This window comes from Bombina bombina, chromosome 1 (assembly GCF_027579735.1).
Source record: "Bombina bombina isolate aBomBom1 chromosome 1, aBomBom1.pri, whole genome shotgun sequence".
NCBI lineage: Eukaryota > Metazoa > Chordata > Amphibia > Anura > Bombinatoridae > Bombina > Bombina bombina.
In genome coordinates this window covers 1,267,224,113-1,267,249,561 of record NC_069499.1, presented here as the reverse complement: position 1 = coordinate 1,267,249,561, position 25,449 = coordinate 1,267,224,113, and the positions used below count along the sequence as shown (strand labels likewise).

The 25,449-nt window shown below is 40.8% G+C and overlaps 1 protein-coding gene across 1 annotated transcript in view; it reads right to left on the bottom strand.

Moving 5' to 3' along the window:
• MAP1LC3B (microtubule associated protein 1 light chain 3 beta) overlaps positions 1-25,449 on the bottom strand; it is a 100,447-nt gene that overhangs the window by 40,131 nt on the left and 34,867 nt on the right. The window contains exon 2 of the mRNA XM_053701167.1: positions 9,013-9,068. Coding sequence (XP_053557142.1) covers positions 9,013-9,068 — 56 coding nt within the window. The remainder of the gene's footprint in view (positions 1-9,012; positions 9,069-25,449) is intronic.

The following is a 25,449-nucleotide window of genomic DNA, read 5'->3' as shown; positions in this document are numbered from 1 at the left end:
TGTACGCATATATGTTAAAGCCCTTTGCAGCCCTTTCTTTTTCCCAAACATCTTATACCATATATTTTTGAGCACTTATAACGTTACTGTACTTTTAAGTGTATTTATGTTGTGTTTAATGTAACTATTTTTTCTTCCCCTACCCTTGACGTAGGCTCTCAAGTGGCGCTAACTCGACACGTTTACTTTTAACTCGTAACATGCATGTTATTTCTATCGTGCGCAAAAATCTAATATAACCAAATATTGCTAGTCCTTTATCAGGAGAAGAATAATCACTACCTTAATAATAACAATCTGAATAGTTTTATTTAACTAAAGAAAAAAATGACTACCTTAACAATAACAAATTGTTTATTTAAGCTAAAACAATACCATTATAGGTTTCACTTTCATTTTTACTGCTTGCCCCATCTCTCCTCACACTTAGGTCTATATGCAAATCTATTCCACCAATCTTCTATTCATTGACCTTCTTGAAACTAACGGCTATATTTGGAGTTTTGTCGGTAACGACCCGAAAAGCTAACGCCGGCTTTTTTCTGGCCGCACCATAAAAATAACTCTGGTATTGAGAGTCCACATAAAGGCTGCGTTAGGCTCCAAAAAAGGAGCGTAGAGCATATTTAACGCAGCTTCAACTCTCGATACCAGAGTTGCTTACGCAAGCGGCCAGCCTCAAAAACGTGCTCGTGCACGATTCCCCCATAGAAAACAATGGGGCTTTTTGAGCTGAAAAAAAACCTAACACCTGCAAAAAAGCCGCGTTCAGCTCCTAACGCAGCCCCATTGTTTGCTATGGGGAAACACTTCCTACGTCTGCACCTAACACTCTAACATGTACCCCGAGTCTAAACACCCCTAACCTTACACTTATTAACCCCTAATCTGCCGCCCCCGCTATCGCTGACCCCTGCATATTATTATTAACCCCTAATCTGCCGCTCCGTAAACCGCCGCTACTTACATTATCCCTATGTACCCCTAATCTGCTGCCCTAACATCACCGACCCCTATATTATATTTATTAACCCCTAATCTGCCCCCCACAACGTCGCCTCCACCTGCCTACACTTATTAACCCCTAATCTGCCGAGCGGACCTGAGCGCTACTATAATAAAGTTATTAACTCCTAATCCGCCTCACTAACCCTATAATAAATAGTATTAACCCCTAATCTGCCCTCCCTAACATCGCCGACACCTAACTTCAATTATTAACCCCTAATCTGCCGACTGGAGCTCACCGCTATTCTAATAAATGTATTAACCCCTAAAGCTAAGTCTAACCCTAACACTAACACCCCCCTAAGTTAAATATAATTTACATCTAACGAAATTAATTATCTCTTATTAAATAAATTATTCCTATTTAAAGCTAAATACTTACCTGTAAAATAAATCTTAATATAGCTACAATATAAATTATAATTATATTATAGCTATTTTAGGATTAATATTTATTTTACAGGCAACTTTGTAATTATTTTAACCAGGTACAATAGCTATTAAATAGTTAAGAACTATTTAATAGTTACCTAGTTAAAATAATTACAAAATTACCTGTAAAATAAACCCTAACCTAAGTTACAATTAAACCTAACACTATACTATCATTAAATTAATTAAATAAAATACCTACAATTACCTACAATTAAAACCTAACACTACACTATCAATAAATAAATTAAATACAATTCCTACAAATAACTACAATGAAATAAACTAACTAAAGTACAAAAAATAAAAAAGAACTAAGTTACAAAAAATAAAAAAATATTTACAAACATAAGAAAAATATTACAACAATTTTAAACTAATTACACCTACTCTAAGCCCCCTAATAAAATAACAAAGACCCCCATAATAAAAAATGCCCTACCCTATTCTAAATTACTAAAGTTCAAAGCTCTTTTACCTTACCAGCCCTGAACAGGGCCCTTTGCGGGGCATGCCCCAAGAAGTTCAGCTCTTTTGCCTGTAAAAAAAAACATACAATACCCCCCCCCCAACATTACAACCCACCACCCACATACCCCTAATCTAACCCAAACCCCCCTTAAATAAACCTAACACTAAGCCCCTGAAGATCATCCTACCTTGTCTTCACCTCACCAGGTATCACCGATCCATCCTGGCTCCAAAATCTTCATCCAACCCAAGCGGGGGCTGGCGATCCATCATCCGGTGGCTGAAGAGGTCCAGAAGAGGCTCCAAAGTCTTCATCCTATCCGGGAAGAAGAGGCGATCCGGACCGGCAACCATCTTGATCCAAGTGGCATCTTCTATCATCCGATGACGACCGGCTCCATCCTGAAGACCTCCACCGCGGACCCATCTTCTTCCGGCGACATCCAACTGAAGAATGACGGTTCCTTTAAGGGACGTCATCCAAGATGGCGTCCCTCGAATTCCGATTGGCTGATAGGATTCTATCAGCCAATCGGAATTAAGGTAGGAATATTCTGATTGGCTAATGGAATCAGCCAATCAGAATCAAGTTCAATCAGATTGGCTGATCCAATCAGCCAATCAGATTGAGCTTGCATTCTATTGGCTGTTCCGATCAGCCAATATTGTATTTAATTAATGTATTGATAGTGTAGTGTTAGGTTTAATTGTAGGTAATTGTAGGTATTTTATTTAATTAATTTATTGATAGTGTAGTGTTAGGTTTAATTGTAACTTAGGTTAGGATTTATTTTACAGGTAATTTTGTAATTATTTTAACTATTTTAGCTATTAAATAGTTCTTAACTATTTAATAGCTATTGTACCTGGTTAAAATAATTACAAAGTTGCCTGTAAAATAAATATTAATCCTAAAATAGCTACAATGTAATTATAATTTATATTGTAGCTATATTAGGATTTATTTTACAGGTAAGTATTTAGCTTTAAATAGGAATAATTTATTTAATAAGAGTTAATTAATTTCGTTAGATTAAAATTATATTTAATTTAGGGGGGTGTTAGTGTTAGGGTTAGACTTAGCTTTAGGGGTTAATACATTTATTAGAATAGCGGTGAGCTCCGGTCGGCAGATTAGGGGTTAATAATTGAAGTTAGGTGTAGGCGATGTTAGGGAGGGCAGATTAGGGGTTAATACTATTTATTATAGGGTTAGTGAGGCGGATTAGGGGTTAATAACTTTATTATAGTAGCGCTCAGGTCTGCTCGGCAGATTAGGGGTTAATAAGTGTAGGCAGGTGGAGACGACGTTGAGGGGGGCAGATTAGGGGTTAATAAATATGATATAGGGGTCGGCGGTGTTAGGGGCAGCAGATTAGGGGTACATAAGGATACGTAGGTGGCGGCGCTTTGCGGTCGGCAGATTAGGGGTTAATAAGTGTAGGTAGCTGGCGGCGACGTTTTGGGGAGCAGATTAGGGGTTAATAAATATAATATAGGGGTCGGCGGTGTTAGGGGCAGCAGATTAGGGGTACATAAGGAAAACGTAGTTGGCGGTCGGCAGATTAGGGGTTAAAAAAAATTAATCGAGTTGCGGCGATGTGGGTGGACCTCGGTTTAGGGGTACATATGTAGTTTATGGGTGTTAGTGTACTTTAGAGTACAGTAGTTAAGAGCTTTATGAACCGGCGTTAGCCCAGAAAGCTCTTAACTACTGACTTTTTTCCTGCGGCTGGAGTTTTGTCGTTAGAATTCTAACGCTCACTTCAGACACGACTCTAAATACCGGAGTTAGAAAAATCCCATTGAAAAGATAGGATACGCAATTTACGTAAGGGGATCTGCGGTATGGAAAAGTCGCGGCTGAAAAGTGAGCGTTAGACCCTTTTTTGAGTGACTCCAAATACCGGAGGTAGCCTAAAACCAGCGTTAGGAGCCTCTAACGCTGGTTTTCACGGCTAACGCCAAACTCTAAATCTAGGCCTAAGTAAGTTGAAATTAAAGGGACAGTAAATTCAAAATTAAACTTCCTTGATTTAGATAGACCATGCAGTTTTAAACAACTTTCCAATGTACTTTATCTCATTTGCTTCATTCTATTGCTATTGCACTACCGGGAGCTAGCTGCTGATTGGTGGCTGCACATACATGGTTCTTCTCACTGGATTACCCAATGTGTTCAGCTAGCTCCCGGTAGTGCATTGCTGCTCAGGAGCAGCAATGCACTACCGGGAGCTAGCTGCTGATTGGTGGCTGCACATACATGGTTCTTCTCACTGGATTACCCAATGTGTTCAGCTAGCTACCAGTAGTGCATTGCTGCTCCTTCAAAAAGGATACCAACAGAATGAATAAAGTTGTTTAACTTAACTGATGAGCCATTTCCACCCCTGTGCTGAGCTGTTTTGAAATTTCTAGATGTTGTACACATTTAACTCTTACTGTAGGCCATTTTCAGTGAAACAACAACACATCTATATTAGGGGGGGTTCAGCAGATTCACACTATACAAATATTTTATGTGTATATCATGGCAAGATTGTAAACAATAGTGTGTGTGTGTTTTTGTAAACTCTTGAAAAAAGAAAAGGGGTTAACTTAGGGGACTTTGGGTATAGTTATGTAACTTTGATGTGCATGTAGGGGTTCCCATGAGCCTCTACTCAAATGCACATTTATTCATGCCAGGTGATCAGCATTACTGTAGTGATCACCTGGCTATTAATACTTATAGAGGGGCTTTTAGTCGGTAAAATAAGGGGTGTCTCTAGGCCTCTTAGATGGGCTGAAATATGTGCCCAGGGACCCCTTTATTTTAAAACAAAAATCCTCAAAAAGCATTTTATTTGATAAAATCCTATGTAACAAAAACTTTGATATAATTTTTTTTTTTTTTAAACATTCATTTTTATCAACCCTGATTGAGATGTAACTCCCAGGTAAATTAGCTTAATAGTAAATAGTAGCTATTACCACATAATAAAGTTTCCATAATTACTAGACTACCTTTGAAAAGTCTAACTAATGAGTGTAAAATTAGTATGATACATGGGTATGTCCACTGCCTAAGATGTACCTCAAAGTGCTAATACCGTGCAGGGTATGCGAGTACATAAAAATATCTTCACAGCTCCAGAAAAGACTGCTTCCAGTAGAGAGCCCATACAGTGCTGTAAATGTAGCAGCATAGGAACTAAGTGTGGAGCTTATCAACGACCAACTCCGCACTGGGAGTGATTATTTCACTACCTAATACTCCAGTTTTCCCTCTGTCCCAAGTAGCAGCTATATGAGAGGGAAAATGGGCCTCAAATCAATCTGAGGACCCCTCTTAATGAATAATCTAAAGCACCTCAATTATTCACCTTCCTCCGGTGGAGTCATAGATTAGACTGGAATACCAGAGACGAGGGAGGGCTTAAGTACTCTTAGAACTTTGGGAATCTTTGCCTCCTCCTAGTGGCCAGGAGTAAAGGCTCATTGACTTTCGCCACTTTATAAAAGAAAATGGGGTGCCAAGGAGAGATAAAGGGGGCAGGGTATAGAAAAACAGAATTTATGCTTAACTGATAAATTTCTTTCTCTTGAGATGTATCGAGTCCACGGATTCATCCATACTTGTGGGATATTCTCCTTCCCTACAGGAAGTGGCAAAGAGAGCACCCACAGCAGAGCTGTCTATATAGCTCCTCCCTTAGCTCCGCCCCCCCAGTCATTTGACCGAAGGCTAGGAAGAAAAAGTAGAAACTATAGGGTGCAGTGGTGACTGAAGTTTTTTAATTAAAAATATACTACCTGTCGTAAACAGACAGGGCGGGCCGTGGATTCGATACATCACAAGAGAAAGAAATTTATCAAGTAAGCATAAATTCTGTTTTCTCTTGTAAGATGTATTGAGTCCACGGATTCATCAATACTTGTGGGATACCAATACCAAAGCTTTAGGACACGGATGAAGGGAGGGACAAGACAGGTACCCTAAACGGAAGGCACCACTGCTTGAAGAACCTTTCTCCCAAAAATAGCCTCCGAAGAAGCAAAAGTATCAAATTTGGAAAATTTGGAAAAAGTATGAAGCGAAGACCAAATCGCCGCCTTACAAATCTGTTCAACAGAAGCCTCATTTTTAAAAGCCCATGTGGAAGCCACTGCTCTAGTAGAATGAGCAGTAATTCTTTCAGGAGGCTGCTGGCCAGCAGTCTCATAAGCCAAACGGATGATGCTTTTCAGCCAAAAGGAAAGAGGTAGCCGTAGCCTTTTGACCTCTCCGTTTACCAGAATAAACAACAAACAATGAAGATGTTTGACGGAAATCTTTAGTTGCTTGTAAGTAGAACTTTAAAGCACGAACCACATCAAGATTATGCAACAGAAGTTCCTTCTTCGATGAAGGATTAGGACACAGAGAAGGAACAACAATCTCCTGATTGATATTCCTATTAGAAACAATCTTAGGAAGAAACCCAGGTTTGGTACGCAAAACCACCTTATCTGCATGGAAAACAAGGTAAGGTGAGTCACACTGTAAAGCAGATAACTCAGAAACTCTTCGAGCCGAAGAGATAGCTATTAAAAACAAACTAAAAACAAGATAGAAGCTTAATATCTATGGAATACATAGGTTCAAACGGAACCCCTTGAAGAACATTAAGAACCAAGTTTAGGCTCCATGGTGGAGCAACAGGTTTAAATACAGGCTTGATCATGACCAAGGCCTGACTAAACGCTTGAACGTCTGGGACATCTGCCAGACGTTTGTGTAAAAGAATAGACAAAGCGGATATTTGTCCTTTTAAGGAACTAACTGATAATCCCTTCTCCAATCCTTCTTGGAGAAAGGACAAAATTCTAGGAATCCTAATCTTACTCCATGAGTAACCCTTGGATTCACACCAACAAAGATATTTGCACCAAATCTTATGATAGATTTTCCTGGTGACAGGCTTTCTAGCCTGAATTAGGGTATCAATGACCGACTCAGAGAAACCACGTTTTGATAGAATCAGGCGTTCAATCTCCAAGCAGTCAGACGCAGAGAAATTAGATTTGGATGCTTGAATGGACCTTGGATTAGAAGGTCCTGCCTCATTGGCAGAGTCCACGGTGGAACAGGCGACATGTCCACCAGGTCTGCATACCAAGTCCTGCGAGGCCACGCAGGCGCTATCAGAATCACCGAAGCTCTCTCCTGCTTGATTCTGGCAACCAGACGTGGGAGGAGAGGAAACGGTGGAAATACATAAGCCAGATTGAAGGACCAGGGCACTACTAGAGCATCTATCAGTACCGCCTGGGGATCCCGGGACCTGGACCCGTAACAAGGAAGTTTTGCGTTCTGTTGGGACGCCATCAGATCCAATTCTGGATGTGCCCCATAGCTGAGTCAGCTGGGCAAATACCTCCGGATGGAGCTCCCACTCCCCCGGATGAAAAGTCTGATGACTTAGGAAATCCGCCTCCCAGTTCTCTACCCCTGGGATATGGATTGCTGAGAGATGGCAAGAGTGATCCTCCGCCCATCGGATTATTTTGGTTACCTCCATCTTCGCTAGAGAACTCCGTGTTCCTCCTTGATGATTGATATAGGCTACAGTCGTGATGTTGTCCGACTGAAATCTGATGAATTTGGCCGCATCTAGCTGAGGCCACGCCTGAAGCGCATTGAATATCACTCTCAGTTCTAGAATGTTTATCGGGAGGAGAGTTTCCTCCCGAGACCATAAGCCCTGTGCTTTCAGGGATTTCCACACTGCACCCCAGCCTAGCAGGCTGGCATCTGTCGTTACTATGAGCCACTCTGGCCTGCGGAAACACATTCCCTGAGACAGGTGGTCCTGAGACAACCACCAGAGAAGAGAATCTCTGGTCTCTTGGTCCAGATGCAGTTGAGGAGATAAATCTGCATAATCCCCATTCCACTGTTTGAGCATGCATAGTTGCAGTGGTCTGAGGTGTAGGCGGGCATAAGGAAATATGTCCATTGCCGCTACCATGAGTCCGATTACCTCCATACACTGAGCCACTGATGGCCGAAGAATGGAATGAAGAGCTCGGCAAGTGATTAAAAGTTTTGATTTTCTGACCTCCGTCAGAAATATTTTCATTTCCACCGAGTCTATCCGAGTCCCTAGGAAGGAAACTCTTGTGAGAGGGACGAGAGAACTCTTTTATGTTCACCTTCCACCCGTGAGATCTCAGAAAAGCCAACACGATGTCCATGTGACACTTGGCTAGCTGGAAAGTCGACGCCTGAATTAAGATGTCGTCTAGATAAGGCGCCACTGCTATACCCCGCGGTCTTAGAACCGCCAAAAGGGACCCTAGCACCTTTGTGAAAATTCTGGGAGCCGTGGCCAACCCGAAAGGAAGGGCCACGAACTGGTAATGCCTCTTTTTGTGTCACCACATTCACTTTACCCTTCCTAGCAGTTAAGCAGGCAAAGGGAATGACTGGGGGGCGGAGCTAAGGGAGGAGCTATATAGACAGCTCTGCTGTGGGTGCTCTCTTTGCCACTTCCTGTAGGGAAGGAGAACATCCCACAAGTATGGATGAATCCGTGGACTCGATACATCTTACAAGAGAAATTGGGTGCAATGAAGAGATATAGGGGGGCTGGGGAGAAAAAAATGGGGGACCAGGGAGAGATAAGGCTCCCGGGAGAGATAATGGGGCTAAGGGGAGAAAACTTGATGCCAGGGAAAGCTAATAGTTGCTGGGGCAAGACAATGGGGTGCAAGAGAGAGATAAAGGGGGCTGAAGAGAGACACTTTAGTTTTTAGTTTTTATTTGCTGCCTTTCAATTCATTGTTACTACATTAAATGAGTTTGGTCAGGGGCAGGAACATAAACTGTTAAAGTGAGTAACACCATGACAAATCAGAATTTTGGTCTGTTTGAAATCCTTGTGTATTTCTAAATAAGTTATTTTCTAAAGATTTTTGGTCTGCTGAAATAAGGTATAATCCATGTGGAAAAACTTACATAAAATCACTTAAACTGATGCTCAAATGCAATTAGTGCAACTAGCTAAAACCAGCTTTCACAAAGCAGTGTGAAATGGCTTAACAGCAAGAATTAAACAGCAGCAAGATATTACTTACCGGAATTTTTGTTGGGTGCTGTTCTCTGATAAGTCTAACATCTTCCACTCTTTGCTCTGGTAATAATGAAAAACAGCTTTGTGTTAGGAGAGAACATGTAAGATTTGATCAAGCAAATGGAGTTCAGCAGAATGTTATGTCTAGTTACTAAGAACAACTATAAAGAATTATAATGCTCCTTATATTGAGCAATAATTTAGAAAATATAAAAAAAAAATCTTCTATGAAGATCAAATATAAATTAAACAAGTGAGGAGCCATCTCTTTTATTGCACACTATATAATATTTGTCAGGTCTGTAAAAGGTGAAGAAGTGCTGAGGCGTGTTTAGTCCTAAGAAAGCACTTTCAGATGCATCGTAATCTCTTTCAGACAGGCAACTATTTTTTAATATTTATTTACTTTTTCTACAAGTGCAAATGTTTAGTGATACTGACTTCTGTGCTCACTCTCTCAAATTAAATTAGAATACATTATTCTCCACAGAATTTATTGCCAGCCGGGACACATTATTAAGTAGCCGGGTAGGGATAGTATAATACTTTCTAATATTATAACACTCCACTATCCAAAACACAAATTAATTGAGTAATTTAACAAATTTATTTTATGATAATTTTTGCTATAGACATTGAGAAAAAGTTAGTAGCTAATTTCCTTCTCAACAAAGACTTGAATATCTGACAAAATAAAAATTTAAAGCCAGTTTTGGACCTTAAAGGGACAGAAAAACCCCAATGTTTTCTTTCAATACCTTGTTAACCTTTGCTGAAGGAACCGCATTGCACTACTAGCAGCTAGCTGAACACATCTAGTTAGCCAATCACAAGAGACAAATGTGTGCAGGCAGTAGGCACCAAATACGTTTAACCCTGGTCTACTGTGTATTTAACTCCTACAAAGCTGAACCTGTCACTGATCCAATCGGAGTTGTGCGACTAGTGCTGCAGATTGGATTAGCGGCGGGTTCAGCTTGCACCTGCAGTGCACCGCTAAGGGTGAAGTAATAAATAAGGCTTATTATTATTATATTAACCTATCAAATTGTATATCTGGGTCAGCATAACTTAACTTTAGTATTAGCTATTTATCATATTTGTAATCAGAAACAGGAACATAGCAGGTAAATAGAAACAAGTACAACGTAAACTGACCTTTACATTGTAATTCAGTGTATCAATTATTACAACATGAGATTAATTAAAACATGCACAGAAGTACTACTGTAGTAGAATAAAATGAATCTACACAGTTAGGACACACAGACACTATCGCCTAGATTATGAGTTTTGCGTTAGAGGCTATGCGGTGCTAACGAGCAGTTTATGCTCACCGCTCACTTACAGACAGCGCTGGTATTACTGGTTTTTACAAACCTGGCGTTAACCACAAAAAAGTGATCGTAGAGCAAAATTTTGCTCCTCATCTCACCTCAATACCAGCGCTGCTTACGTTAGCGGTGAGCTGACTGAACGTGCTCGTGCACGATTTCCCCATAGGATTCAATGGGGGAGAGCCGGCTGAAAAAAAACCTAACACCTGAAAAAAGCAGCGTAAAGCTCCTAATGCAGCCCCATTGATTCCTATGGGGAAATAAAAGTTATGTCTACACCTAACGCCCTAACATGAACCCGAGTCTAAACACCCCTAATCTTACATTTATTAACCCCTAATCTGCCGCCCCCAACATCGCCGCCACTATTTTAAATTTATTATCCCCTAAACCTAAGTCTAACCCTAAACCCCCCCTAACTTAAATATAATTTAAATAAATCTAAATAAAATTCCTATCATTAACTAAATTATTCCTATTTAAAACTAAATACTTACCTATAAAATAAACCCTAAGATAGCTACAATATAACTAATAGTTACATTGTATCTAGCTTAGGGTTTATTTTTATTTTACAGGCAGGTTTGTATTTATTTTAACTAGGTACAATAGTTATTAAATAGTTATTAACTATTTAATAACTACCTAGTTAAAATAAATACAAAAGTACCTGTAAAATAAAACCTAACCTAAGTTACAATTACACCTAACACTACACTATAATTAAATTATTTCCCTAAATTAAATACAATTAAATACAATTAAATTAAATTATCTAAAGTACAAAAAAACAAAACACTAAATTATAGAAAATAATAAACAAATTACAAGATTTTTAAACTAATTACACCTAATCTAATCCCCCTAACAAAATAAAAAAGACCCCCAAAATAAAAAAGCCCTACCCTACACTAAATTACAAATAGCCCTTAAAAGGGCCTTTTGCGGGGCATTGCCCCAAAGTAATCAGCTCTTTTACCTGTAAAAAAAAGTACAAATCCCCCCCCAACATTAAAACCCACTACCCACACAACCAACCCTACTCTAAAACCCACCCAACACCCCCTTAAAAAAACCTAACACTAACCCCTTGAAGATCACCTTACCGGGAGAAGTCTTTACCCAACCGGGCCGAAGTCCTCAACAAAGCCGGGAGAAGTCTTCATCCAAGCCGGGCGAAGTGGTCCTCCAGACAGGCAGAAGTCTTCATCCAGACGGCATCTTCTATCTTCATCCATCCGGCGCGGAGCGGGTCCATCTTCAAGACATCCGGCGCGGAGCATCCTCTTCCAACAAAGTCTTCTTACTAAATGACAGTTCCTTTAAGTGACATCATCCAAGATGGCGTCCCTTCAATTCCGATTGGCTGATAGAATTCTATCAGCCAATCGGAATTACGGTAGAAAAAATCCTATTGGCTGATGCAATCAGCCAATAGGATTGAGCTGGCATGATGAGCTGGCAGGATTGAGCAGGCTGATGGCCTGTTTAGGTAAAATCTTGAACAGAGAGGGGAGAGGCACCAAATGAGAGGTTAAAGCTGGTTGATAGATTGACATTGTCATTTCAGGTCCCTGAATGGGACAGAAGTATTTTTTTAACATTTCAAAAAGTGGGAATTTAGTGTCCCTTTAATTTTTATTACAAAATCAATAACCCTGATTGTCTAATGGTGGATACATGACCCTCTCTGGGTCCCTGATCTCCAACAGTGAGAAATATATGAGACAAATATAAGCTAAAATTGTTTAGAATTGAGTTTGTACTGCAGATTTCCCAGTTTCTATGGGCAAAAACTAAATACACCAATGACTACTGTACATTTCAGAGCCCAGTATAATAAAACACCATTATAGTGAAAAAAAGTGCATGCTCTCATTTTTTAGAACATGTAATGTTATCACTACTGACCCTGCAAATTTTATGCAGGGTTTAAACACAAAGGTAAAGTACTGTAGGTCACACAACTACGGTCAGCAGCCATTTCCTCTCAGGACCAGCAGTTATATACAGATCCGAGCATCACTTTACCCATGTGTTTAACTCCTTTCACATTGATACAATTACACAATAATTAATAGTGTGTAATTTTTTTCACTATAAAGATACTTTAACAAATAGCACCAAACCACAGCAAAGATTACACAGCATCTTTAACAATGTTTAGGTCTTAAATATGGTGTGAATATAGGCTAAATAAAAAAAGAAATGGCAGTATTCACAACCCTTAAATAGTTTACAAAATAAAATCTGCCCCTCTTTTTGTCTCGCTAACAAATTTAACGTAGGTGTGTCCAAATAAGAGATCTACCAATAGATCTCTAAATACTGAGAGTTGATTACAAGTTTGGTTAATTTTCCGTTTTTTCTCCACAGCTATAAGTAATAATACGGCTTCAAGTTAAAGGGCCAGTAAACCTAGCAAATAATGTTATATAATTCTGCACATAGCTCAGCTCCAGATTTCTAAAGTGAAGGGTTAAATAGATATCAGAAAATAAATATTAGGGAAAAATGCAACTAGGCATCAATCCCATAGGGGGCGCTCCCTAAGTATATACTACTAAAAGCATATATGAATATTAGTTACTATAAAGCATACATATAAAAATATAAATATAATCATAAAATAAAAACACAACCATATATCACAAAACAGATATTTGCCGAATATAACCAGACAAAAAAGGATAAAAAAAAAATACAGTGATAAAGTCTTAAGATTCCAATGTTGTGGCTGCTCTCTGATAAAGGATGGTCAATCCCTGGGAAGCAAAATTCTGATGAAGAAAAAAAGAGACAGAGGCGCCAACATGGCCTAGTACCGTCAGGTAGATGGATATTAGAATATAGGGAAATGGGTACTCACAAACGCAGCAAATTCACGGCTAGATTTAGAGTTTTGTCGGTAACGACCCACGTAGCTAACGCTGGCTTTTTTCTGACCTTTAAAATAACTCTGGTATTGAGAGTCCACAGAATGGCTGCGTTAGGCTCCAAAAAAGGAGCGTAGAGCATATTTAACGCAACTGCAACTCTCGATACCAGAGTTGCTTACGGACGCGGCCAGCTTCAAAAACGTGCTCGTGCACGATTCCCCCATAGGAAACAATGGGGCTGTTTGAGCTGAAAAAAAACCTAACACCTGAAAAAAAGCCGCGTTCAGCTCCTAACGCAGCCCCATTGTTTCCTATGGGGAAACACTTCCTACGTCTGCACCTAACATGTACCCCGAGTCTAAACACCCCTAACCTTACACTTATTAACCCCTATTCTGCCGCCCCCGCTATCGCTGACCCCTGTATATTATTTTTAACCCCTAATCTGCCGCTCCGTAAACCGCAGCTACTTACATTATCCCTATGTACCCCTAATCTGCTGTCCCTAACACCGCCGACCCCTATATTATATTTATTAACCCCTAATCTGCCCCCCACAACGTCGCCTCCACCTGCCTACACTTATTAACCCCTAATCTGCCGACCGGACCGCACCGCTATTATTATAAAGTTATTAACCCCTAATCCGCCTCACTAACCCTATAATAAATAGTATTAACCCCTAATCTGCCCTCCCTAACATCGCCGACACCTAACTTAAATTATTAACCCCTAATCTGCCGACTGGAGCTCACCGCTATTCTAATAAATGTATTAACCCCTAAAGCTAAGTCTAACCCTAACACTAACACCCCCCTAAGTTAAATATAATTTTAATCTAACGAAATTAATTAACTCTTCTTAAATAAATTATTCCTATTTAAAGCTAAATACTTACCTGTAAAATAAATCCTAATATAGCTACAATATAAATTATAATGATATTATAGCTATTTTAGGATTAATATTTATTTTACAGGTAACTTTGTATTTATTTTAACCAGGTACAATAGCTATTAAATAGTTAAGAACTATTTAATAGCTAAAATAGTTAAAATAATTACAAATTTACCTGTAAAATAAATCCTAACCTAAGTTACAATTAAACCTAACACTACACTATCAATAAATAAATTAAATACAATTCCTACAAATAAATACAATGAAATAAACTAAGTTACAAAAAATAAAAAAATATTTACAAACATTAGAAATATATTACAACAATTTTAAACTAATTACACCTACTCTAAGCCCCCTAATAAAATAACAAAGCCCCCCAAAATAAAAAAAATGCCCTACCCTATTCTAAATTACTAAAGTTCAAAGCTCTTTTACCTTACCAGCCCTGAACAGGGCCCTTTGCGGGGCATGCCCCAAGAAGTTCAGCTCTTTTGCCTGTAAAAAAAAACATACAATACCCCCCCCCCCAACATTACAACCCACCACCCACATACCCCTAATCTAACCCAAACCCCCCTTAAATAAACCTAACACTAAGCCCCTGAAGATCTCCCTACCTTGAGTCGTCTTCACCCAGCCGAGCCAAATTCTTCATCCAAGCGGGGCAGAAGAGGTCTTCCATCCGATTGAAGTCTTCATCCAAGCGGAATCTTCTATCGTCATCCATCCGGAGCGGAGCGGCTGCATCCTGAAGACCTCCGACGCGGAACATCCATCCTGGCTGACGACTGAATGATGAATGACGGTTCCTTTAAATGACGTCATCCAAGATGGCGTCCCTCGAATTCCGATTGGCTGATAGGATTCTATCAGCCAATCGGAATTAAGGTAGGAATATTCTGATTGGCTGATGGAATCAGCCAATCAGAATCAAGTTCAATCCGATTGGCTGATTCCATCAGCCAATTAGGGGTTAATTATTGTAGGTAGCTGGCTGCGACGTTGAGGGGGGCAGGTTAGGGGTTAATAAATATAATATAGGTGTCGGCGGTGTTAGGGGCAGCAGATTAGGGGTACATAAGTATAACGTAGGTGGCGGTCGGCAGATTAGGGGTTAAAAAAATTTAATCGAGTGTCGGCGATGTGGGGGGGCCTCGGTTTAGGGGTACATAGGTAGTTTATGGGTGTTAGTGTACTTTAGAGCACAGTAGTTAAGAGCTTTATAAACCGGCGTTAGCCCAGAAAGCTCTTAACTACTGACTTTTTTCTGCGGCTGGAGTTTTGTCGTTAGAATTCTAACGCTCACTTCAGACACGACTCTAAATACCGGCGTTAGAAAGATCCCATTGAAAAGATAGGATACGCAATTGACGTAAGGGGATCTGCGGTATGGAAAAGTCGCGGCTGAAAAGTGAGCGTTAGACCCTTTTTTGAATGACTCCAAATACCGGCGGTAGCCTAAAACCAGCGTTAGGAGCCTCTAACGCTGGTTTTCACGGCTACCGCCAAACTCCAAATCTAGGCCTCAGTGTCTGAATACTGAATAGCCTGAGGAAACAGCCCCTGAGAGGCTGAGAAACGCGTTGCTTTGTTTTTAAATAAAGATATATGTTTTTATGATACACTTGCTGCTGTATGGATTATTTTCACGCCGGTTCGTGGAGTTTTGGTGAGGATTCTGTTTGCCAAGAGAGTGGTCTACTGGGCGACTGAGAAGTCCCAGCTTGCTTTTACTGCACCTGGAGGTGCAGTACTTTTTGTAAGTGTGTTCTTATATTACCTTTACACTTGATTGGACTGTACTAGGCTATGGTAGCCCTTTTCCTCTTGTAACTTTCTACAGACACCTTTGATGTATTGCTGACCAAGCCTGCGTCTATGTGCCATGCATACCTTCTCCAGTGAGCTGGACCACTACAAAGTTCCAGTCTGCCTTATTAGCACCATTGGGTGCGCTGCGTTTGTGAGTACCCATTTTCCTATATTCTAATATCCATCTGCCTGACTTTTAAATAGATATCACGCAAAGAAAACAGAACGCCGCTCCTGGCTCTACTGAGCGGATCTGTTTTCTTCTCCAAAGTGAATTGTGTGTACATTGTCTAGTTACAGCGCGCCCGATCGCGCTATTAAACTCAATGTAACTCGCTCCCGCTCTGGTCTGGTAGCGGGAGCGAGCTATATTGAGTTTAATAGCGCGTGCCCAGATGCGCTTAGGAAAAGAAAACAGACCCGCTCAGTAGAGCCAGAAGCGGCGTGCGTTTTGTTTTCATTGTGTGATATCTATTTAACCCTTCACTTTAGAAATCTGGAGCTAAGCTAATGTTATATAATTCTGCACTATGTGCAGAATTATATAACATTATTTGCTAGGTTTACTGGCCCTTTAAAAAAAATCACATTTGTTTCATAAAAATATACTTTGTTATGAAGTAATTGCAAGCAGTATACATAAGCTGTGATTTTCATTGTTAGATATTGCTTATAGCTACGATTCCACTATGTGGTTAGGATATCATACATATAGAAGAAAAACTTATAGGGACAGTAAAATCAAAATTAAACTTCAGAAAGAGAAGGCAATTTTAAACAATTTTTCAATTTATTGCTATTGTCAAATTTGATTTTTTTTTTTCTTGTAATCTTTTGTTGAAGCATAAAGCTGGGTAGGCTGACAGGAGTTTAGAAGTGTGCACATGTCTATAGCAATTATGGTAGCAATAATTGCAACTATGTGTAACATTGATATAAACAATTTTGGAAACACTACTACCAAATGACTAAAGACAAGTGCACACTCCTGAGCTCACCTAGGATCACTCTTTAATAAAGGATAAGAGAAATAAGCAAAATTGATAACATTGGATAGGATAACATGCTCTATATAATCCATACAAGTTTGATATTTACTTTTCTGTACCCTTAAAATGGTTAAGTTAAAGATGTTTAAATTGATGTTGAAACTAACAGGAAATGCAAGTTTGTGCAAAGCCCTTCTGTGAGTTATATGATACACAGCATAAAGACAAAATAGAAATTGCAGCACAGCAACATTTGGCTTTTCACTAGAAAATACTATATTTTAGATGTAACAAATTTACACCTCTAAAAAGGACATTAAACAAGTTTTGCTTTTTTATATAACTTGTCACACACTCCCTAGGAGGCCAAAACTAAATTATGTGACCTGCAAATCAAACAACAACATTTTAAAAACCTAAGGTACAGGTTTTTGTTTTTTGGTCACTCTAGGGAATGTGAGACAAAGCAGAGTTTTTCAGACAAGCAAAAGATGTTCAACCCTTTAACTGTTGAGCAATTTCCACCTACTGTATGCGCTGAGCTTTTTTTGCAGTTTTTGGTGCTGCTCACATTTAAAGGGACAGTATACTATAAAAATGTTTTTCCCTTAATGCATTTCCAATAACTTTTTTTTACCAGATGCAGAGTATAAAATGTATGAGATTTGCTTTTTAAGGGATTATTTGTGTATATGAATTAGCCGATTTTGTGTTTTGAAGCCGCAACCTAATAGGTGTAATCAGATCTTATTACTTTATCACATTGTGTACATATACCTGCTTCTTTATCGTATATCTGTCCATAAACCAATCACCAATACTTGGAGAGAACAATGGAAAAACAGAATTTATGCTTACCTGATAAATTACTTTCTCCAACGGTGTGTCCGGTCCACGGCGTCATCCATTACTTGTGGGAAATGTTCTCCCCCACAGGGAAAGGCAAGGAGAGCACACAGCAAGAGCTGTCCATATAGCTCCCCCTCTGGCTCCGCCCCCCAGTCATTCGACCGACGGTTAGGACAAAAAGGAGAAATTATAGGGTGCCGTGGTGACTGTAGTGTATAAAGAAAAAAATTTTCAACCTGATTAAAAAAAAACAGGGCGGGCCGTGGACCGGACACACCGTTGGAGAAAGTAATTTATCAGGTAAGCATAAATTCTGTTTTCTCCAACATTGGTGTGTCCGGTCCACGGCGTCATCCATTACTTGTGGGAACCAATACCAAAGCTTTAGGACACGGATGAAGGGAGGGAGCAAATCAGGTTACCTAAACAGAAGGCACCACGGCTTGCAAAACCTTTCTCCCAAAAACAGCCTCCGAAGAAGCAAAAATATCAAATTTGTAGAATTTGGCAAAAGTGTGCAGAGAAGACCAAGTCGCTGCCTTACATATCTGGTCAACAGAAGCCTCGTTCTTATAGGCCCATGTGGAAGCCACAGCCCTAGTAGAGTGAGCTGTGATACTGTCAGGAGGCTGCCGTCCGGCAGTCTCATAAGCCAAGCGGATAATGCTTTTCAGCCAGAAAGAGAGAGAGGTAGCAGTAGCTTTTTGACCTATCCTCTTACCAGAGTAAACGACAAACAAGGATGAGGTTTGTCTAAAATCTTTTGTTGCTTCTAAATAGAACTTTAAAGCACGAACAACATCTAAATTGTGTAATAAACGTTCCTTCTTTGAAACTGGATTCAGACACAAAGAAGGAACAACTATTTCCTGGTTGATGTTCTCGTTGGAAACAACTTTTGGAAGAAAACCAGGCTTAGTACGCAAAACAACCTTATCTGAATGGAACACCAGATAGGGTGGATCACACTGCAAAGCAGATAATTCAGAAACTCTTCTAGCAGAAGAAATAGCAACCAAAAACAGAACTTTCCAAGATAGTAACTTAATATCTATGGAATGTAAAGGTTCAAACGGAACCCCTTGAAGAACTGAAAGAACTAAATTTAGACTCCAAGGAGGAGTCATGGGTCTGTAAACAGGCTTGATTCTAACCAAAGCCTGAACAAAAGCTTGTACATCTGGCAAAGCTGCCAGTCGTTTGTGCAACAAGACGGATAATGCAGAAATCTGTCCTTTTGGAGAACTAGCTGACAATCCTTTATCCAAACCTTCTTGGAGAAAGGAGAGAATCTTTGGAATTTTAATCTTACTCCAGGAGAATCCTTTGGATTCACACCAACAGATATATTTTTTCCATATTTTATGGTAAATCCTTCTAGTCACAGGTTTTCTGGCTTGGACCAGAGTATCAATCACAGAATTTGAAAACCCACGCTTGGATAAAATCAAGCGTTCAATTTCCAAGCAGTCAGCTGCAGAGAAACTAGATTGGGATGTTCGAATGGACCTTGTACTAGAAGGTCCTGTCTCAAAGGTAGCTTCCATGGTGGAGCCGATGACATATTCACCAGGTCTGCATACCAAGTCCTGCGTGGCCACGCAGGAGCTATCAGAATCACCGAGGCCTTCTCCTGTTTGATCCTGGCTATGAGCCTGGAGAGGAGAGGAAACGGTGGAAACACATATGCTAGGTTGAACGACCAAGGCGCCACTAATGCATCCACTAGAGTCGCCTTGGGATCCCTGGATCTGGACCCGTAGCAAGGAATCTTGAAGTTCTGACGGGACGCCATTAGATCCATGTCTGGAATGCCCCATAATTGGGTTAACTGAGCAAAGACCTCCGGATGGAGTTCCCACTCCCCTGGATGGAAAGTCTGACGACTCAAATAGTCCGCCTCCCAGTTGTCTACTCCTGGTATGTGAATAGCAGATAGATGACAGGAGTGATTCTCTGCCCATTGGATTATCTTGGTTACTTCCTTCATCGCTAGGGAACTCTTTGTTCCCCCCTGATGATTGATGTACGCAACAGTCGTTATGTTGTCCGACTGAAATCTTATGAACCTGGCTTCCGCTAGCTGAGGCCAAGCCAGGAGCGCATTGAATATAGCTCTTAGTTCCAAAATGTTTATCGGGAGAAGCGACTCTTCCCGCGACCATAGGCCCTGAGCTTTCAGAGAGTCCCAGACCGCGCCCCACCCCAAGAGGCTGGCGTCGGTCGTGACGATGACCCACTCCGGTCTGCGGAAACTGATTCCCTGAGACAGGTGATCCTGGGTCAACCACCAGAGAAGTGAGTCCCTGGTTACCTGGTCTACTTGAATTTGGGGAGACAAGTCTGTATAGTCCCCATTCCACTGATTGAGCATGCACAGCTGTAATGGTCTTAGATGAATTCGAGCAAAAGGAACCACATCCATTGCTGCGACCATTAGTCCTATTACTTCCATGCATTGAGCTATGGAGGGTTGAGGAATAGAGTGAAGAACTCGACAAGCTTTTAGAAGCTTTGTCTTTCTGACGTCTGTGAGAAAGATCTTCATTTCCACAGAATCTATTATTGTTCCCAGAAAAGGAACCCTTGTGGACGGTGACAGTGAACTTTTTTCTATGTTCACTTTCCACCCGCGAGATCTGAGAAAAGCCAACACAATGTCTGTATGAGCCCTCGCTTTGGAAAGAGACGACGCTTGGATTAGGATGTCGTCTAGATAAGGTGCTACAGCGATGCCCCTGGGTCTTAGGACCGCTAGAAGGGACCCTAGCACCTTAGTGAAGATTCTGGGAGCGGTGGCTAAACCGAATGGAAGAGCCACAAACTGGTAATGTTTGTCCAGAAAGGCGGACCTCAGGAACTGATGATGAGATTTGTGGATTGGGATATGCAGATACGCATCCTTCAGATCCACGGTAGTCAAAAATTGACCCTGCTGGATTGTTGGTAAGATTGTCCGAATGGTTTCCATCTTGAAGGATGGAACTCTGAGGAACTTGTTTAATATCTTTAAATCCAGAATTGGCCTGAAAGTTCCCTCTTTTTTGGGAACCACAAACAGGTTTGAGTAAAACCCTAGACCTTGTTCCCCGGAGGGGACTGGGTTTATCAGTCCCATCTTTGATAGGTCTCTTACACAATGTAAGAATGCCTGTTTCTTTATCTGGTCTGAAGATAAGCGAGACAGGTGGAACCTTCCCTCTGGAGGAAGTCCCTTGAATTCTAACAGGTATCCCTTGGAAACTATCTCTAGTGCCCAGGGATCCAGAACATCTCTTGCCCAAGCCTGAGCGAAGAGAGATAGTCTGCCCCCTACCAGATCCGGTCCCGGATCGGGGGCTACCCCTTCATGCTGTCTTGGTAGCAGCAGCAGGTTTCTTGGTTTGTTTACCCTTGTTCCAGCCTTGCATGGGCTTCCAAGCGGGTTTGGGCTGGGCCGCGTTACCTTCTTGTCTAGCGGCAGTGGAGTTATTAGCCGGTCCGTTCCTGAAATTGCGAAAGGAACGAAAATTAGACTTGTTCTTAGCCTTAAAAGGCCTATCCTGTGGGAGGGCATGGCCCTTACGCCCAGTGATGTCTGAAATAATTTCCTTCAATTCCGGCCCAAAAAGGGTCTTACCCTTGAAAGGAATATTCAGTAACTTAGTCTTGGACGACACGTCTGCCGACCAGGATTTTAGCCAAAGCGCCCTCCGCGCTACTATAGCAAAACCTGAGTTTTTCGCCGCCAATTTCGTTATTTGAAAGGCGGCATCCAATATAAAGGAATTAGCTAACTTTAATGCGTGAATTCTGTCCATGACTTCTTCATAGGAAGTCTCTTTCTGGAGCGACCTTTCTAGTTCTTCGAACCAAAAGGACGCCGCTGAAGTGACAGTAATAACACACGTAGCTGGTTGAAGGATGAACCCTTGCTGAACAAAAATCTTTTTAAGCAATCCTTCCAATTTTTTATCCATAGGATCTTTCAAAGCGCAGCTGTCCTCTATAGGAATAGTTGTGCGCTTCGCTAGTGTTGAAACAGCTCCCTCAACCTTCGGGACCGTTTGCCATGCGTCCCTTCTAGGGTCTACTATGGGAAACATTTTCTTAAATATAGGAGGTGGGGCAAAGGGTACACCTGGCTTCTCCCACTCCTTTTCCACTATGTTCGCTACCCTCTTAGGTATTGGAAAAGCGTTGTCGTGCACTGGGACCTCTAAAAATTTGTCCAATTTGCACAACTTCTCTGGTACTACCATGGAATCACAGTCATCCAGAGTAGCTAATACCTCCTTAAGCAAAGCGCGGAGATGTTCTAGCTTAAACTTAAATGCCACTAGATCAGGTTCTGCCTGTTGAGAAATTTTTCCTGAGTCTGAAATTTCAGCCTTAGACAGCCCTTCCCTCACAGCCAATTCCGATTGATGTGAGGGTAAAATAGATAAGGCATCGTCAGCGTCTGATTGTTCATCCTTTTTATCTGTATTTAAAACTGAACAATCACGCTTTCTCTGAAAAACTGGCAGTTTGGATAAAAGATTTGCTATAGAACTATCCACTACTGCTGATAATTGTTGCATAGAAATAAGCACTGGCGCGCTAGGTGTCGCCTGCGCGGGCAAAGCTGGTGTAGACACAGAAGGAGAGGATGTAGAGCTATCCCCACTACCTTCATTAGATAAATCATCTTGGGCAACATTATGAAAAATAACAGAGCTGTCCTGATTTTGTTTGGACGCTATGGCGCAATTATCACAAACACTCGAAGGGGGAACCACATTTGTCTCTATACACACAGAACATAGGTTATCTGATGGAACAGACATGTTAAACAGATTTAGGCAGGCAAACAATGCAATAAAAACGATTTTAAACAAAAACGTTACTGTCTCTTTAAATAATAAAATGACACATTTATTTCTGAATGTTCAAAAAACTATGAAGGCAATATCCGATTTTTCTGAAATTTGGACCCCAGTGTCTTAATGCTTAGAAAGTATTGCACAGCAAATATGGAGACTCTAGCTCCATATAGCTAAAACAAGCAAACCAGAGCTAATTGTTGGATTTAACTGTTTTAACACACCACAATCCCAGCTACAGCCTTGCTGCAGCTTTTTACCTTCCTTAGGGGTCACCATTCACAGAAAAAAGCCTTTTGGAGTCACTTTCTGAACCACAGGACCCTCTCACATGAATCTGCATGCACTGCCTTGAAATTCAACTGCACAGCTGAAGTGCCAAAATGAGGCTTCCTCCCTCAGCACACTAGAGTGAAGGGGCCTTCCTGACTAGATTTAGGTGTCTAAAACAAGCCAGATCAATAAAAAACGTTCGCAAGTGTATGTGAGCTTATAAAATATTTCAAATGGTATAATATTGTAATAAAAACCAATCGATTTAGCCCCTAACAGTGTCTACCAGCATAAAAAACAAAAAGGGGAAGCCTGTTATCTTTTTTGCTGAGGTGAAAGAAAAATGGCTTACCGTTTCCCCTGAGGGGAAAAATGACTGTCATCTAGCATTAGCCTGTGTTGTTAGAAGGAGACTAGTCATACCTGAAGCAGATGAGTCTGCAAACTGTTACCCCCAACTGAAGTTCTCTTGTTTCAACAGTCCTGCGTGGTAACAGTAATGGATTTTAGTTACTTGTGCTAAAATCATAGCCCTCTTAAACAGAAATCTTCATCACTTTTCTGTTATAGAGTAAATAGTACAAGCCAGCACTATTTTAAAATAACAAATTCTTGATAGAAGAATAAAAAACTACAACTAACACCACAAACTCCTCGCCATCCCCGTGGTAGATGCTACTTGTTCAGAGCGGCAAGGAGAATGACTGGGGGGCGGAGCCAGAGGGGGAGCTATATGGACAGCTCTTGCTGTGTGCTCTCCTTGCCTTTCCCTGTGGGGGAGAACATTTCCCACAAGTAATGGATGACGCCGTGGACCGGACACACCAATGTTGGAGAAATTAACATTTTATTACCTTATCTCTTCTATAACCCACTGGGAGTGTAATTTCTTCTACTGCCTGGAGGCCAAAAACTTTCAGGATGGGTGGGGATATCACAGGCCAAATAAACTATTTTAACTGCCAATAATGATAGGAATTTTATTTAGATTTATTTAAATTATATTTAAGTTAGGGGGGGTTAGGGTTAGACTTAGGTTTAGGGGATAATAAATTTAAAATAGTGGCGGCGACGTTGGGGGCGGCAGATTAGGGGTTAATAAATATAATGTAGGTGTCGGCGATGTTAATGTTTATGAGGATAACCCTTTTTTACAGTAGAGTTTACACACAAAAAAAACACAATACGCACAGACACAATTTTACCCTCGCACAGGTTGCATCAGTTTACTACGTGGGCTTCTGTGAGAGAAGAGAGACTTGTAGTATCAATAAGTGTAGCTGTACTTACTCCCTGCTGTAGGAAAACTGTGGGGCAAAGAAGGAGAAAGCACTCCATGATACCAGCATCAAAGTGAGCGGCAAGGCCCGGGGTGTCCAAATCACTTGTTTGCATGTGTGTGAGTGTGTGTTACAATGAGTGTGTGTGAGAGACAGTCTGTGTGTGAAAGAATGTTTGAATGAAAGCATGTGTGTGAGAGTGTTCTTGAAAGTGTGTTAGAGTGAGAGTGTGTGTTAGAGTAACAATGTGTACATTAGAGCAGTGGTTCTCAACCAAAGTGACCTCAAGGCCCGGTAAATTTTAGCTGGACATGTCCAGGGCCCGGTAGTTTGGGGGCCCTTTCTTCTTTGGCCCTTAATGTTCGGGGTCCTGGCTCTGGAGGTTGATGAGCCTGTTGGGATTAGGGCAGGGAGGCTACCATGTTCATTTGCATGAATTTGAATACATTTGGGTCAGTGTGAGACAGTTTTCCTGGGGCCTCAATTGGTCTCAGTCTGCCCTTGGTGTGCAGTGGGGTATCACGGCCCGGTACAGGGCCACGGCCCGGCTGTTGAGAAACCAGGCATTAGAGGATGTCAGGCTGTATGTGTGTGAGTGTTAGAGTAAGATTCTGTGTGTGAGAGAGTGTATAACAGAGTGTTAGAGTGAGGGTGTGAGAGAGCCTTAGAGTGGCAGTGTGTGTGAGAGAATGTTAGAATGAGAGTATACGAGTGTTAGAGAGTATTAAAGTGAGTGTGTATGCGAGAGTGTGTAGTGGGTAGCACAGTTGCAGCCCTTATGGCATTCTGTGGTTAAATATGGTTAAAATATGTAAATAGTATACCACACATCCACAGAGAGGCAGCACCTTGAAGCAAATAAAAGTCTTTATTTCCACATACTTGGGTTAAGACAGAGTGACGATTCGGGTACACAACCCTTAATCATACATAGTTCAAGTAACATACTATGTCCTTATATAGGCCCACCTACACTCAGGTGTTCAATCAACACCTGATTGCAACCCCACCTAGAGGCCAATATTATATGACAACATGTATCAATCATTAATTCTATTTGAGTTGCATATAGTGCAGGTTGGGAATTAAAAACAAATACAAAAAAATACATAGCAAATGTCAACACAGATATATACATATGAGCTGCCAGCTACATGTAAAGTTTTTTCTTCATCATACAGAGTTTCAAATCACAAATTTAAACAATCCCAAAACAGTATGAGAACAGGGAAATGGCTACAAAAATAACGCATAATCAAATTCTTTATTTAAACC